The 14,410-nt window shown below is 47.0% G+C and overlaps 1 protein-coding gene across 5 annotated transcripts in view; it reads left to right on the plus strand.

Annotated features, from left to right (window-relative positions):
- The window catches only part of LOC119003135 (complement factor H-like), a 125,451-nt gene extending 123,429 nt beyond the window's left edge, over positions 1-2,022 (plus strand). For all 5 annotated transcript variants that reach the window (XM_037069338.1, XM_037069339.1, XM_037069337.1 and 2 more), the window contains 3 exons: positions 302-475; positions 1,005-1,187; positions 1,627-2,022. In XM_037069338.1, the coding sequence (XP_036925233.1) occupies positions 302-475; positions 1,005-1,187; positions 1,627-1,823 (554 nt within the window). In that variant the 3' untranslated portion in view covers positions 1,824-2,022. The remainder of the gene's footprint in view (positions 1-301; positions 476-1,004; positions 1,188-1,626) is intronic.
- The last annotated feature ends 12,388 nt before the right edge of the window (positions 2,023-14,410 follow it).

Genomic DNA, 14,410 nt, shown 5'->3' on the forward strand with positions numbered 1-14,410 from the left:
AAACTCAAAGAGAAGTGTTCCAAAAGCCATCATTTACATTAACTAGAAATGCTTTGAATCTTTGAGAGGATGAGAAAGAAATTTAGAATGTAGAAGCTTAACTCTTACACACACACACACACACACACACACCCTGCATCATCTCCTCTTTTCAATCATACACATAAATTTATGAAATTTTTCAGTCTTCATGACAGATTAATATGGATTTAAGTCCTCCAGAAGTATAAGGGAATCCCATTTGTTGATTCGAGTTCTAAACATTCATTACATGATATATACATTTTTTCTTTTAATTCAAATAATTCCTGTGGGAGTCCCCCCATAGTAGAATATGCCACTATACATAACAGGAAGACTCGGTATCTGTCTGGTGAAATAGCGCGTTATGAATGCATGAAATCTTTGGACCTATTTGGGGATGTAGAGGTGACCTGTTTGAATGGGAACTGGACACAGCCACCTCAGTGCAAAGGTAGAGTATCTTATTCTCCCCCTCACCCCCACTTAGGAGCATATATTAGGGACAAACTGTATTGGTATGAAGTAGTTCCTATGAAGAAAGTTCGTAATGAAGTAGTTCCTATGGAAGAAATAAATTCATGCAAATAAAATGGTGGTGCTGAGAGTCCACTTCTCTTCATGGACTGAGTGAGTACCATGGTGTACTTATTCTAGGACAGATTCAGCCAACTTAGTAGAAGAGATGGTCTGTGTTGTGGATTCCCAAATGAGGTTGAGAGTGTGAGCTCTTCAGTGGGGCCTTTCAGCCCAACTGAACCTCTCCAGTTTCTTAGCCACTGTCCATGGTGGGGGGTCAAGTCCTCTCTGCTTACCCATTTGTGTGACTGCTTCTCTACACCCTAGGTTTAAGAGTCTTGGTCAGGCGTCCTTCATTTGGTTATTCAGGTTGCTTACTTGCTTATTTAGCTGTAATCCAATCTGATGCCCCTAGCTTCCACCCACTCCAGAGCCACCTTAAATCAAAGACTCTCCTTTTGTAGAGTCCAAAGGAAAATGTGGGCCCCCTCCAACCATCGACAATGGGGACATCACCACATTCCCATCAGCATTCTACGCTCCAGGAGACTCAGTGGAATACAAATGCGAGGCCTACTATAGACTTCAGGGAAACAGGATAATAACATGTCGTGACAGAAAGTGGTCAGAACCACCCAAATGTATAGGTAAGTGTGTTGCCATTCTCATTGGGTCCTGGGAAATCAGTGTAGAGTGTGACGTTCTGCTCGTTATAACAGAGCTTTCATGGATTAACAGTTATTCTGATGAAAGCTGACTCCCTCATGGTGATGTGTGAGCAAATAAAGTATGAAAAAGTCTTAAGCAGGAAGAACAACAAAAATTCTTTTATGAAAACTCTGTATATGACAATTGGTATCATGACCTTTGACTTAATATTTAATTAGCACACAGAGTACCTTCTTTTTACATCATTAATTGTTTAAAATGACTCACATCTACAGGATGGCTTTTCAATGAATTATATTGAAAAAGGTTTTGAGAATGAGTACCTGGATCAGTGTAGATTCTACATGACAGTCTAAACTTCTGTAGTGAGTATTTGTACACCACTTAAGGTTTTATGTTCCTTGTTTTTACCTTTAGAGCCATGTGTAGTATCAGAAGAAATGATGGAAAAGCATAACATACGGTTAAAATGGAGACACGACAAAAAACTTTCTTCAGAATCAGATGATACTCTTGAGTTCCAGTGTCAATATGGGTATCGTGCAAAGTCACCACTTTATGCATTCCGGGTAACGTGTCAGGAAGGAAAACTGACGTATCCCACTTGTGGATAAAATGATGGTTATTCTGCAGTCTGAACATTGAAATACACATATTCATTTAGAATATTCTATAGTAATCCAATTCTCTATTTTTCCAAGTACATTTTATTTCCTTTTTCTTCATAATGAGAATTTCTGTTGATGTCATTGTAATCTGAAAGACCAATGAATCACTCTGAAAAAGATCTCATTAAAATGTGGCAAACCACAATGCTCTGTGCTCTGTTGGTGAAACATCTGTAGTAAGAAACCACAGCCATCTCTTAATGACCCGCTTGCACCCCAGCCACTCACCTAACATTCCCATCCCTTTGTACAGAACTTCTGAGGCCCTTTGAGACTCTTGTGGCAAAAAGAATGGGAAAACATGCTTGTCTCCACCTTCAAAATATAATCACTTCACAAACATGTAACAACTAAACTATGTCACAACTGTGTTGGCGAAAAGATGTCAGCGGTTATTACCTGTCCTAGCAAAATACACACCACAGATGGTGACAAGCGTCATCCTCTGCACTGTCCCTGCAGTGCATACAAGCACTCAGACATGTCACAGAGAGAGGGTGGAGTCCAATTCAGGGCGTGACTGAAGGGACAGTGGCATGCACCCCAGTGAAAACACAGCATCAGTATAAACACATTCGCACATTCTCACAACATGCTGTGAACAGTGAGTGCGGGTTTACAGAGCAGAGACCAGCAGGAAGTGCAATGACACACTTCCCACAGCTGCACTGGATGTAGAGATAACGAGGGTAGGATTCGGGGTTCATTTCCTGTAGTCCCCCATTCTCTGTATTGGACATATATCACCTTTGAACCAGGAAATATGTTAATTTAGGTTCAGGACACACAAAAAGTAAGATGACACATGTTGAGAACTGGAAAAAGCTGTGCATGAAGATGGATGGATTGAATATCATTTTCATGATTTTACTGCTTTATAGAGTTTTGGAAACTTTGAAGTACCAGAGCCTAAAACACTTTTTTATGTTTAACCATGAATGTAAAAAAAGTTTCTTTCTCAAAAAATCCAGAAAAAGCCTCAGAGCTGACTCTTACTGGCCCAGATCAAGTGATGTGTCTGTCCCTGAGTGAACTGCTATGCCCTGTGCAGTCCTGAGTGGCATGTCACCTGGAGGCAGGGATGGAGCCCAGCCACCGTGATATATTCATGTCCTAGGATCGTCATATCAATGTGCCCCAAACTGGGTGGCTTAGACAACCAAAACTGATCATCTGACAGTCCTGGAGGGCAGAAGTCCAAAGTCAAGGTGTCAGCGGGATTGGTTCCTTCTGGAGGCTCTGAGGGAGCATCGTCCCCTGGCTCTTTCCTGGCTTCTGCTGTTCTTCCACTCGTAACTGTCTCCCTCCATTCTCTGCCTCTGTTTCTCCGATCTACTCCTCTGTGTCTTAGTGTGGCCTTCTCAGAATGACACCCATCATTAGATTTAGGGCCCACCCTCACCCAGTATGGCCTTATCTCAACTCATTACATCTACAAAGACCCCATTTCCACATAAAGTCACATTCAGAATTTCTAAGTAAACATGAGTTTGGGGTGTGGCCACTGTTCAATCCAGTTCAGGTGGTAAGCCAGAAGAAAAATGGGATACCAGAAAAAAATAAGATACGGATATTTGGCAGGCAAACTCCAAAATACCACATAAGTGACCAACCATCATATCATCAAAACAGGGGATATCTTAAACAAATCTGTCTTCCCAGGGCCTTGAAATTGCTGTGCCTAGTTGTCACACATGGAAATCCCACAGGGAACCCAGTTCTACAGCAACCAGAAATTTCATTTTAATGGGAACGGTTTCTAGAAGCTAAGCTAAATCTACAACAAGTCAAGAGACTGCCATTCTCTTTCAGGCAAACTCACAGCAGCCCCCCACCCCCACCCCCTCGACTGCTCTGACTTCACGTGTGTCTGAGATAGTGAGAGCCCTGCCCTGCGGGGAATTAGACCAGCCCACAGAGCCCGGCTCTGTCTAAACACGTAAGCTGCTTTGGGAAGGCAGTCAGCTGTTTCTGAATCTCCAGCCTCGGGAGGCTGCCCTCTCAGCTGGCCGAACTGGCCCATCTTCTCAGAATCACCATCACCAAACCAGTTACTGATGTTGCTTCCTTCCCTCCCTGCAGAAAAAAAAATAAGGATAACTTCCAATTTCTTGGGGGGAAAAGTTCTAGGAGAGTTTAAGTCACACTCTTGGCAGTGGTAATCTCTGGAGGACAGGATAAAGGAGGGTTACAGGAGCAGAAGTTATTTTTGAAAACAATTATATAGATATTTCTAAATTAAAAACATCTCCTAGTGGTTCTGTGAAAGCTACCACATCATGTCGGTGAGCTAACCACCTTTGATTTGGGATGTCTAGTAAGGAAGAACATTTCTCCCTCAACAATAAGGAAAGAAAAAAGTCTAAATGAAAAGAAAGCAGTGGAAACAGAAAAGTACCTGTCAAAAATAAAAATCCAAGCCAAGTGGATTTTTACATTCCTAGTTCCTCCAAGAAGCGAAGGTTTCCTATTCGGTTCAGTGATACCCACCCTCCACCCCCTGGGACCTGAGACCCTGAGTAAGAGTCAAGATTCCCAGGTCCGACTCACAGTGTTGTCACTTCTCAGACGTGTGACTCCAGACAGGTCATTTTACCCATTTGAGCCTCAGTCTCCTTATTTTCTAAAAATGTCTCTACTATCCAACCATATTTGCATAGTTGTCCTAACACTCAAATGGTTCCACCTATAGGCAAGGGCTCTGGAAACACCAGAAACATTATAGGGGATTATTATGAAAATTCTGTTATTCAGGCATGTGTGGCATCCTACCAGGCCCCAATAAAGCACATAACCAACAAAAGGTAATCCTTTTCCTGAAAATGATGGCCTTTTTTGCTTGTTTATTCTACCCTCAGATAGACTGCAATCATCACACTTAGCCCATGAAACATGATCACACTGGCCCATGCAAGCTTCCACCCACTCACTATTTATTCCCTGTTTGCTCCCCTCCCCACTCCCATTGGCCTCCTCCCTGCCTATAGGCAACTATTTCCTTCTCGTTAATACGTAGTCTTTTGTACATATTCCTTAAGAGCTGTGTATATCTGCCCATTGTTTCATGATTCATTCTGCTTCTTCGAGTTCTCTTTAAATTCTTAGGATCCAGCTGTGTTTTTCTGTATCTGGTCTGCATTGCCTCTCACTGTGGCATTGCACTTCACGTGCATCACAGCACTCCACCAGCCTGGTCTTCCAGCTGAAAGGAGGACCCCCACCCCCTCCTCTCAAAAGAACACTGCAGGGAACATCTCTGCTCAGACCCTGGGCATAGGCTTGGTTCCACAGCAAGTGCACACTCACTTCGCTGCTCTCTAGTTTAACGTCCTTGTGTCCCCACCACACATGGCATTACCCAGCTTCCCAACAGATACAAATCTGTAGACACACAGGAAAAAGTCATTGGCTCATTTTCACCTAATTGATTATGAATAATATTAAGCACCTCTTTGCATGTTTATTACTTCAGGTGTGAGGGAGGGTTCTTTTTCTAAAAATTGCCTGTTCATATCCTTTGCCCATTTTGTGATTTTCTGTCTTTCTCCTGTCCGTTGGAGGGTTTTCTTGCATAGCCTAAGTATATATCTTCCTCCATTCTGTCATCTGGTGACTTGGCCAGAGATCCTTAATTCTGATGTGATCAAATTCCTCTCGTCTGCATTGTGGTGTGCAGTTTCTGCGAGGCACTCCCTATCAGCACCCGCGTGAGCTGCCCACATGTTAGCCGGCAGCCCTGGCAGCCATTGTGAGTGGTCCATCCTAACAAACCAAAGCTTACCTGTGCCTTCAACTCTCTTGTCAGCTCAAGAATGAAACCAAAGCACCTTACTCTGGTATACAGGGTCCTTATGAACCTAATCCTACCTTTCCTGGCTCTTTTCTGCTGTATAAGCCCCCACTTCCCTCCCAGGACCTTCTACCCCACCTGCCATAAGGCTGTCCTACATACACTGCTCATGTTTTTAAGATACCCCAAGCCTGTCCTTCTTAGCAGGTAAATGGAAAGTCTCTTTCAACTGTTGCTTTTGCCCCTTTGTAGTTGGGTCCCCCCCCCCACTCGGTACACCACTGATATTTGCAAGTGTAACAAACGTGGTTTCAGGTCAGAAGACAACCCTGGTGGCCTGTGACAGGTGACTGTCTGTACAGTCACTATAGTCAGTCACTGTCAGTCGCACACAGGAAAAGAAGAAACCGTCTTCTCTCCATCACACAGGTCAGAAAGCTGAGACTCTGTCGAGGACAAACGGCGCTGGACACGTGTTAAGGCAGAGTTTGTTCAGAGGATTGCCATAGACAATAGGGACTCCAGTGCAAACTGAGCTCAACACCAGCCAAGACAAAGGTAACCTGAGGTTTTCAAAGAAGAACAGAGAGGAAGCAAACAGACAAACAAACAAAAAAGGGCTACAGGGAAGTGAAAGCGGGTCAAAGACCAGGCAGACGCTAAGGAAGTGGGAAGTTGCAGAGGGAAGGGGGAGAACTGCCGTGCCCGGTGTGGCAGAGTGAGGTGAGGCCATGCCCATTTTCAGATTTGACATCACTGTGCTTTCTTGAGCCAAAGCTCAGCGTGGGGGCTGAGGTCACTTCTAGGGACACGGCCTAGGGCAGGTGGAAGCCAGGCTAAGGCACAGCGTTCAGGCAAGTCCTCTGTGCCACACTGGAGTTCACAAGTCATCCCTTCTTGTGGTTAGACAGCTAGCATGTGGCTGTACTGGCAACAGGGCAAAGTCTAGATTGAGACACAAGCCTGCCTGACCATGAAGCCCTGTTCCTTCCGTGGGTATTTGTCATTTCAGTGAGGCGCTTATTTGGGATGAGACCTGGGGGTGCCTTGAGAGCAAGAAGTGAGCATGTATCTGATGAGGCTGCCCAGCTACCCTCAGGGTTGGGGGCGGAGAGGTTCTCCTCTGGCCCTGAGGTAGCAGGAACTCTTGTGAAGGAATATATAAACTATTTTTTTAAAATCACTTCGTAGAAATTTGCTACCATGTGAGAAAAAAAAACACATGGCAAAGTGGATGAAGGATAAAATATGCAAGGACTATTTGTGTCTTGAAGGGAATACAACCTAGGAAAAAGCCTAAACATTTCCTTCACAGACACCGGAAGGAATTCCCAGAAGTTTCTAGAAGCAGCCCTCTCAGTGACTCCATTCTGAGACACGATGAACTCCCTCAGTAGCTTTTGGCAGAGTGCACTTTTAGGAATCACCTAGACATGAGCCAGGAGGCTCCTGGCTGCGGCCTGACCCTTAGCAGAGAGACATCAGCAACACTACTTTCCGGGGCAGAGAGCATCATTGGGCTATAAAACTCAACTCCCTCTCCAAGTCTCTTTTAGATAATTATAGTTTGCCTCCTAGGACCCTCCCTGTGGATCCAACTGGCTTTGGTTGTCATCGTTACTGCTGTTTTTCTAAACTACAGGGTAGGACAGGATTAAAAGGCCAAGCCTCCTACAGGGAGGACGGGGCCAGGAAGGTGGTTTCCTCTATCAGCGAACTACCCCCTCTCTGGGAGAACCAACTCCTTCACACAGAGCACAAAGCACCTACGTTTGGGTTCACGGCATCGGAAAAGTGAGGGAATCCCGTGCGGCTTTCCGGCCCTTGTGCTGTGTCCTGGGACCCGAAACTGTTCTGCACAACAGACCAGACGCTGGAACACCAGCTGGCCCGACTCGAGGCCACACTGCATAGCGGTTAGGAGCATCTCGTCAGAGCCAGGCTGTTTCCGAAACACTGGGCTGAGACAGACGCCTTCCTCACTGCAAGTCAGTGGAAGTGACTGGCTCATTACACGCACCAGGCACAGGAGAGGCCCCGGTATGTGCTCAAGAGCATCAGCTCCTACCTGTCCACCCAGGATCAGGCCACCAGCCTCTCTGAGCTGGGCCATGGCCAATGCCATGTGGTTATTACAAATAAGGAGAGTGGTAGCGCAGTGGGTATATACACCTGACCCTTGAACAACACGGGTTTGAACTGTGTGGGTCCATTTATATGCAGATTTTTTTAATTGAGCCACACAGTTCAAACCCAAGTTCAAGGTCAACTGCATTGGTTATTGTGAAGAGATGAGCTGTTAGGACAAATGGCAGGCCCCTGGCATGTGGGGAATGGGCCACAGAGTCTGGAATGGGCTCTATCACATGCTGGCTGTGGGGTCTTGGGTCACACACACCTCTCTCCCTATCCCTCTATTTCCCCATCTGAGAATACACCAGTTCTTATTTATTACCTTCCATTCTAAGGCTTCCAAACTCTGCCTGGGCCTAGCTGAGACATTCTGGCAAGGTCAGATTTTAAAATCATCTCAACTTGTAGTGTTTATATCTATATTGAAAATAAATCAACTGCGATGAAGACAAAAATGTGAAATGCAGGGGAAAGAAAGGTATTGAATGACCCCCTCCACAGGCCTCTGTGGGGGTGACTTTCCTCACAAGTACCCCCGTGTACCATGGATGAGAGTAAACATGACTGAGACATGATGTGATCTGCTTGGGGAGGAGAGTTGGCCATTTTCCCAGAGGAAAAAGGCCTTGATCAGTGGCCAGTTTTCTCAGGGGAAAAAGGTGTTGAGCCCCCTCTTCCAGGGGCTTTTATTGGGTTGTAATACACAGGAATACAGGGCGGCAAGGATCAAACAATAGATAACATTTCAAAGGAATCTGAGGGCTTAGTATGAGTCAGAGTCTGTCCAGAACGGAGGGTTAGGGTTTCCTGTTCAAACCCTTAACATATGAATGAAAGTGCTCTTAGCAGAGCAGACTTTGCAGGTTTATCAGGAAGTCTTTGTGATACCAGATTGTTCCCCAGGACCCGCTCTAACAAGGCAAGGAGCTGCACCTCTTCCCAACAGGTATTCAGGCTTAAGGGGATTAGAGCCAGGAAGCACTTCTCCCAGGGGACATGGGGACTCAGGCTATCTCAAAGGGGGTAGGGGGTGGTGGTGAGAGTCCATTGCTCTTTGTTGCAGCCCCTCCCCTTCCGCCCCAGTCCTTCCATGAAGGCCTCCCAAGATCAAGTCTGGCTTAGGTGCCCCCTGCTCTGAGGGGTCTTACGAGTCATTGACTTCCAACCAAGCTTTGTGGGCAAGGAGAGGAAACTGAGGCAGTGTTTGCTACCAGAGACAAGCTTTGTCTCCTGGGGCTTGAATTCCAAAGGTCGTCCCTCGCCCTTAGGCACAGGGAGTCAAGTTATAATTCCTAGAACCAGGCAGAGCAGTCCACAACAGGCCTCCGAGAGTAACACTGAGACTGGGGACTGAGGAAGGGGGAGGAACGGAATTCCTCATGCCGGCTGAGTAAACATGGAGTCAGAAAAGCACTTGCCAGAGGCGTTTCAGCAATCAAGGATGTCAGCAACGTCACCAAGTGAGGGAGAAAGTAGGAACCCGGGCCAAGGCCTAACCCTGCGGACAGAGGGGCCAGGCCATTGTGCTGGATAGGGCCGGCTACCAGGGGCACCCAGGCCACAAGCCCACGGGGGCCGACCTCAGGCTCCGCAGGATCAGCCCCAGGTTCGGTGCCCACCTGCTCATGAGGATGGGCCCTAATGAATGACCAGCGCCCTCTGCTTTGTCTCAAGCCCAGGGTGTGTCTGATACATCAGCTTGAAATTCTTCAGGGCCTTAAGCCTGCTGAATCTGGAGACAGCTTAATGACAGCCAGAGAAATTCCTCTATAATTCCCAAGGCCCATTTAGGGTTTGATGCTTAGAAAGCAAACTCTATTTGTTCAAATCTAAAATGTTAAAAGTCCCCAGTGGACAAAAGCGCTATTTACAGGCCCCCACCCCCTCCTCTCCTGGGCATCGTTGGGCAGCTCAGCGTGTTTGCTGTTTTGGTGCGTTGTGTTTTCTTCTCCTTCTTCAAGTTGGTTCTGTGTTCCAAGAAAAAGACAGGACTGACAAGTTGCAGAGAGAGCAGCCCTCTCCTCTCTGGTCTACAAGGGCGAACATCTCCCTGGCAATCAGCCAGCCTCATTTAATGTCTTTCCTAATGATGGGAAAGGGCTGCTGAATAAAAACCTGCACACAAGGCCCATCAGGAGGCGTGGCAAACAGGAGGGGACTCCAGTGTCTGCACCAAACAGGCTGCCAGGAACTCGCTGCCAGGTACTCGCACGGCAGGGGGCTCACACCAGCAGGGTCAGACCTGCCTCCCAGCTGCCCTGCCCTCACCTCTACCAGGCATCGTCACCAGGCACCAGGGCATGGGCCTAGGGAGGCGTCTGTCATAACACTAGGTTTTGCCATAGACAGTGCCGACAGCAGAGGGCTAGCCAGGGCCCTAGCAAAGAAACAGGGCCCTGGATTCAAAAACCCCCCTTTCTCTACTCTTTCTTCTTCTCTTCAGCATTTTCCAACAAACTGCCGTGAACAAACCTGTACCTGTCTTTCACGCACGTGCATTTGGGTGAGTGGACACGAAAGGCACACACCTTGCACCACAGACAGCTGGTTCCACCCAGATCATGCCTGTCTTCGGCCTGGGAGACCCATTCTTTTGTTTTGAAGTAAACCTACAGGTTTCATGCTCACACTTACTATCTTGTCAGAAGACTGGCCACAAAAAAAAGTAAATAAATAAAATAAAATCATATCCCCTTAGTTAATGGTTCATTTCAAGATTGAGCATGCCACGTCAGAAATATTACAAGTAAAGGCAGTTCCATGGGAGGAAAATGGAGACATTGGAAACATTTATGACAAAAACCACTGGGTAGAGGGCTGGGGAGATGCCCGCAGTAAATGGGTTTCTAGCTCATTATTAGGCAGAGCTAAGGCCATGAGGACACTCATTCATCCGCATTTTACACTCTAGCATTGGGGAAAGAGATGTGCAATGACTGAGGTCTACCCCAACACAATGGGTAAGAAACATTTGTAACTATTGTTCCAACTGTTAATTAACTGTGTCAACAAGATTGTAGAGAAAATGTTTCCAGAGCCTCTTCAAAGGGCAAACACATTTTAAGCACCTCTGAGTACTTCTAGAATACCCAAGGATTTAAACTGACAATGATAAACAATCACTAATTATAGTCATTCCTGACCGGCCCATTCCTAACACGGATCTATAGTAGATAACACTTGTTAGCCTAGTTTCAACCGCAGTGTGTATTTAAGGAAGATTCAGTTCCATTTAATTCAAATCTGCTTTTATCCCATTTCCTATAATGTGTGTCAAGTGATGAGACGGATCATTCTCCAATGCGGTGTCGTTCAGATCGGCGCTTCCCGGGTTAGCCAAAAATGGTAGGACTTCATGCTACTCTAAAACTCGTAACCGCAGAAACACAACTTTATCACGCACTGGACCAAACTCACCTAAGATGTCCCATGACAGGCATCAAAGTATCGAACCATCTTTGCACCCCTGGCACCCAGCACAATGCCCATCACAAAGAAGACCCTGATACGTGTCCACTGGACCATGGAGTTGCAGAAACAACACGGCCTCCATGATGGATTGTTCCAGAAGATGAAAGGAGAGGAATTAGTATCACCAGCTTTTAAAACAGGACCCACTCTCTTTCACTGCACATTTGAGATGAGCAAACACTGAGTTAAGCTTTTCAGGTGTTTCACCTTACTCAAGCCTCAGGACAAGCTCCGAGAAACAGTCTCTCAAGGGACCCATCACACAAACGCAGCCTCAGACAACGGGACTGTGAAGGGTGGGAGGAAAAAGAAAACCCCGGCCCCTTGGGCTCTAGGCCAGCCCCTCTCAACCCCTGGGTGCCTTACCTCCCGTTCAAGTTCTGGGTCTAAGCCCTTCTGACAACTTAAGAAAGTAAAAGATTCCAGAAGGAGCATGCTTATCAAGTATGAGGAAGAGTCTGGACAGGGAATGAAAGCAAAGTGGAAGAAAGCCTGGTGAAAACCTGAAGTTGCACATCTGGACAGAAATCAGCTAGATAATTGAGATTTTACAATATAGGCTTTGGACCTCGCCAAATCAATCAGTAACTGAGCCTCAAGGCAGATGCCTTCAAATCACTTGTCTGGGTAATTCTAGCAAAAACAACAAAACCCAAACAGGATGCAGGGATGTGAATGAAGAACTCAAAGTGGGCATGTCAGGTACCACAGAGCCAATTAAACCACAGAAATGATGGACAGTAAGTCAACAGACAAAGGCAAAGCCATGCAAAGCAATGCACGAGAACTCCAGCTCCACCAGAGAAGACCATCTGAGAGTTTTAGGGGGACATGGACATGGGCATGGACATGGAACGCACCTCGGAAGAGCCAGCGTGCACCTTAGACCATCATTCACCTTGAAAGAGCCTTAAGAGCACATCCATTCATGCTAACTGAAAAGCTAAATATTTTGTATTTCTTAAACAATAAAGAAACTGAAAACATACTCATCTCTTCCTCACACTTGGTAAGAACACTAACAAAATCTATGTCTCAAAAATGTGTAGCTCAGAGAGAGAAGTTTAAAAAAAAATACCAGGAGCCCTCTAACCCAATGTATTCCTGTCCATGTCTCTGTAGGTTGCTCAGCCAATAGGAAGCATCGTATTGCAATGAGTCAGCCCCAAATTCATCTTCCAGACCACCCAGTTGGGAGTTTTATTAGAATCATGTAGAAGAGTTTGTAAAAATAGCCACAGCCAGAATCACCTGCAGAGATGAATTTCCACCAATGCAAGAGGACCCTGCAGGCTTAACTCCTACCTGATGTGGCCCCTTACACCTAACCAAGAGCCAATGATTTATTAGACAAAGATGAGTGGTGAGAATGAAGCCCTTTACTTGAAAATAATTGTCTCTGCCAAAATTAATCCTGCACACAGAGCCTCAAGAAGACTTTTGGACAGGATTCAACACCCTCCCTTTAGCATGTCCAAAAGAAAGAAGGAAGGAAGGAAGGAAGGAAGGAAGGAAAGAAAGAATTGAGGATGCATCCTGGTCCCCAGGAAAGTGATCTTGGTACCTGTGGAAGAGTCACCTGGACAGCTTTTTCAATGAAAAGTCTGAGGTCCCAAACCCGAACACTCTGCTCCCAAAAGTGGGTTTGTGGGGTGAGACCAAGAAACCCACTTTTTGAACAGCTGCTGGGGCTCTTGTGGTTCTAATGAACTCAGTTCCGGTGCCACCTGTTGAGAAATGAGGCCCTGGGACCTTGGCCCAAGGTCGGCCGGCATACAAGCCTTGCTATGGTCCGAATGTTTGGTTCCCCCAAAACTCACACGTTGCAACCCTAACTCCTAGTGTGATGGTTTGGGTGGCTTTCCTGAGAGAGAGACCACGTGATCGGCAGGTGGCTCGGCGCTGCCCTCCATGGCAGGCAGCCATAGAAGGAAGGACCTGTGTGTGTACTGTATCTGCTGGCCCTGATCAAGGGCAACGTGAGGTTCAGAGCCATTCCAGACCGCAAGTTATCAGTCTTCACAGCTTCTGGCAAGAGGTCTTACTGTAATAAGCCACAGCCCTTCTATTAGACACTGACTACTGGTGGGCACCATCAACTTCTGTCACAGCATTGTTAAGGTTAAGGCAGCATTAAAATCTTGCTGTTATGAATGGCAACCCTCAGAGACCTGCCTTTCTGTTGCGTGGACTCCTCTCACAGCTCCCTCCCGAGCACCCACACTGAACCTCTCTTCCCAAGCTCACACTCAGCAGCAGCTCACACTGGGGGCTGGGATGCACTTCCTGCCCCTTGTCCCCTCTCCAGGGATGAGCCCCGCCAGAGCACCTGGACAGGAGTCGGAGAGGCCTCTGCAGACTGAGGTGAGGGCAGATGCCACATGCGACAAGGAGCTGAGTCCAGCCTGTGCACCACTGTCTGCCCAATAACCAGCACACGCTGGAAGGCTCAGTGCATACGGGGCACTAACTAATACAGATCCACGGGGTGAAGAAACGAATGAGTGAGTGAACTAGTACTGACTGGGCCAAGCAAAGAACAAGTACCAAACAGAGGCTGTGAGAAGCCTGGCCCCTGTTGTACACAGGCCCCTAGGATAAGCCTGCAAAAAATGGCTGATGAATCCTAGATGAGGGTTTTCATGGGCAACAGATGATCTGGAGACCCAGTGAAGATCTGCCCCTTGTACAGCTGGACTCGTGGAGGAGCCTGGCTTCACTCCTTCATAGCTGTCTTCAACAGAGCAGGCGCTGCTTGGCGGCCAAGTAGCCGGCCCCAAGACTGGGGAAAGCCGCTGGAAGCCATCTCCATATCGGGACAAGCAACTCAAAGCACCAGCAGGTCCACAGCACTGTTTTTAACTAGAAAGGCAGAAAGGACGAAGATGGTCTGAGGCACTCACTCCCCTGCATTTCCCAAGACCCTGTGAATCTCTTCCGTGGGCCACTCCTGGCCAGAGTGTTCTCCCTGACACAGTTGCAGGTCTCTGCTGAGTCCCTACTCAGGCTGCGTCCAGCCCAGGGGGAGGCCTGAGCAGAAGGAGACCCGAGGGCCCGGCCTCTATAAAGGTACTGTGCTCCCATGTAACCTGCCACTCACTCAGCCTTTTTCCTTCCGCTCGGCTTCCCAGGCTCCCAG

This window comes from Sturnira hondurensis, unplaced genomic scaffold (assembly GCF_014824575.4).
Source record: "Sturnira hondurensis isolate 20B ecotype Veracruz unplaced genomic scaffold, ASM1482457v3 Scaffold0018525, whole genome shotgun sequence".
NCBI lineage: Eukaryota > Metazoa > Chordata > Mammalia > Chiroptera > Phyllostomidae > Sturnira > Sturnira hondurensis.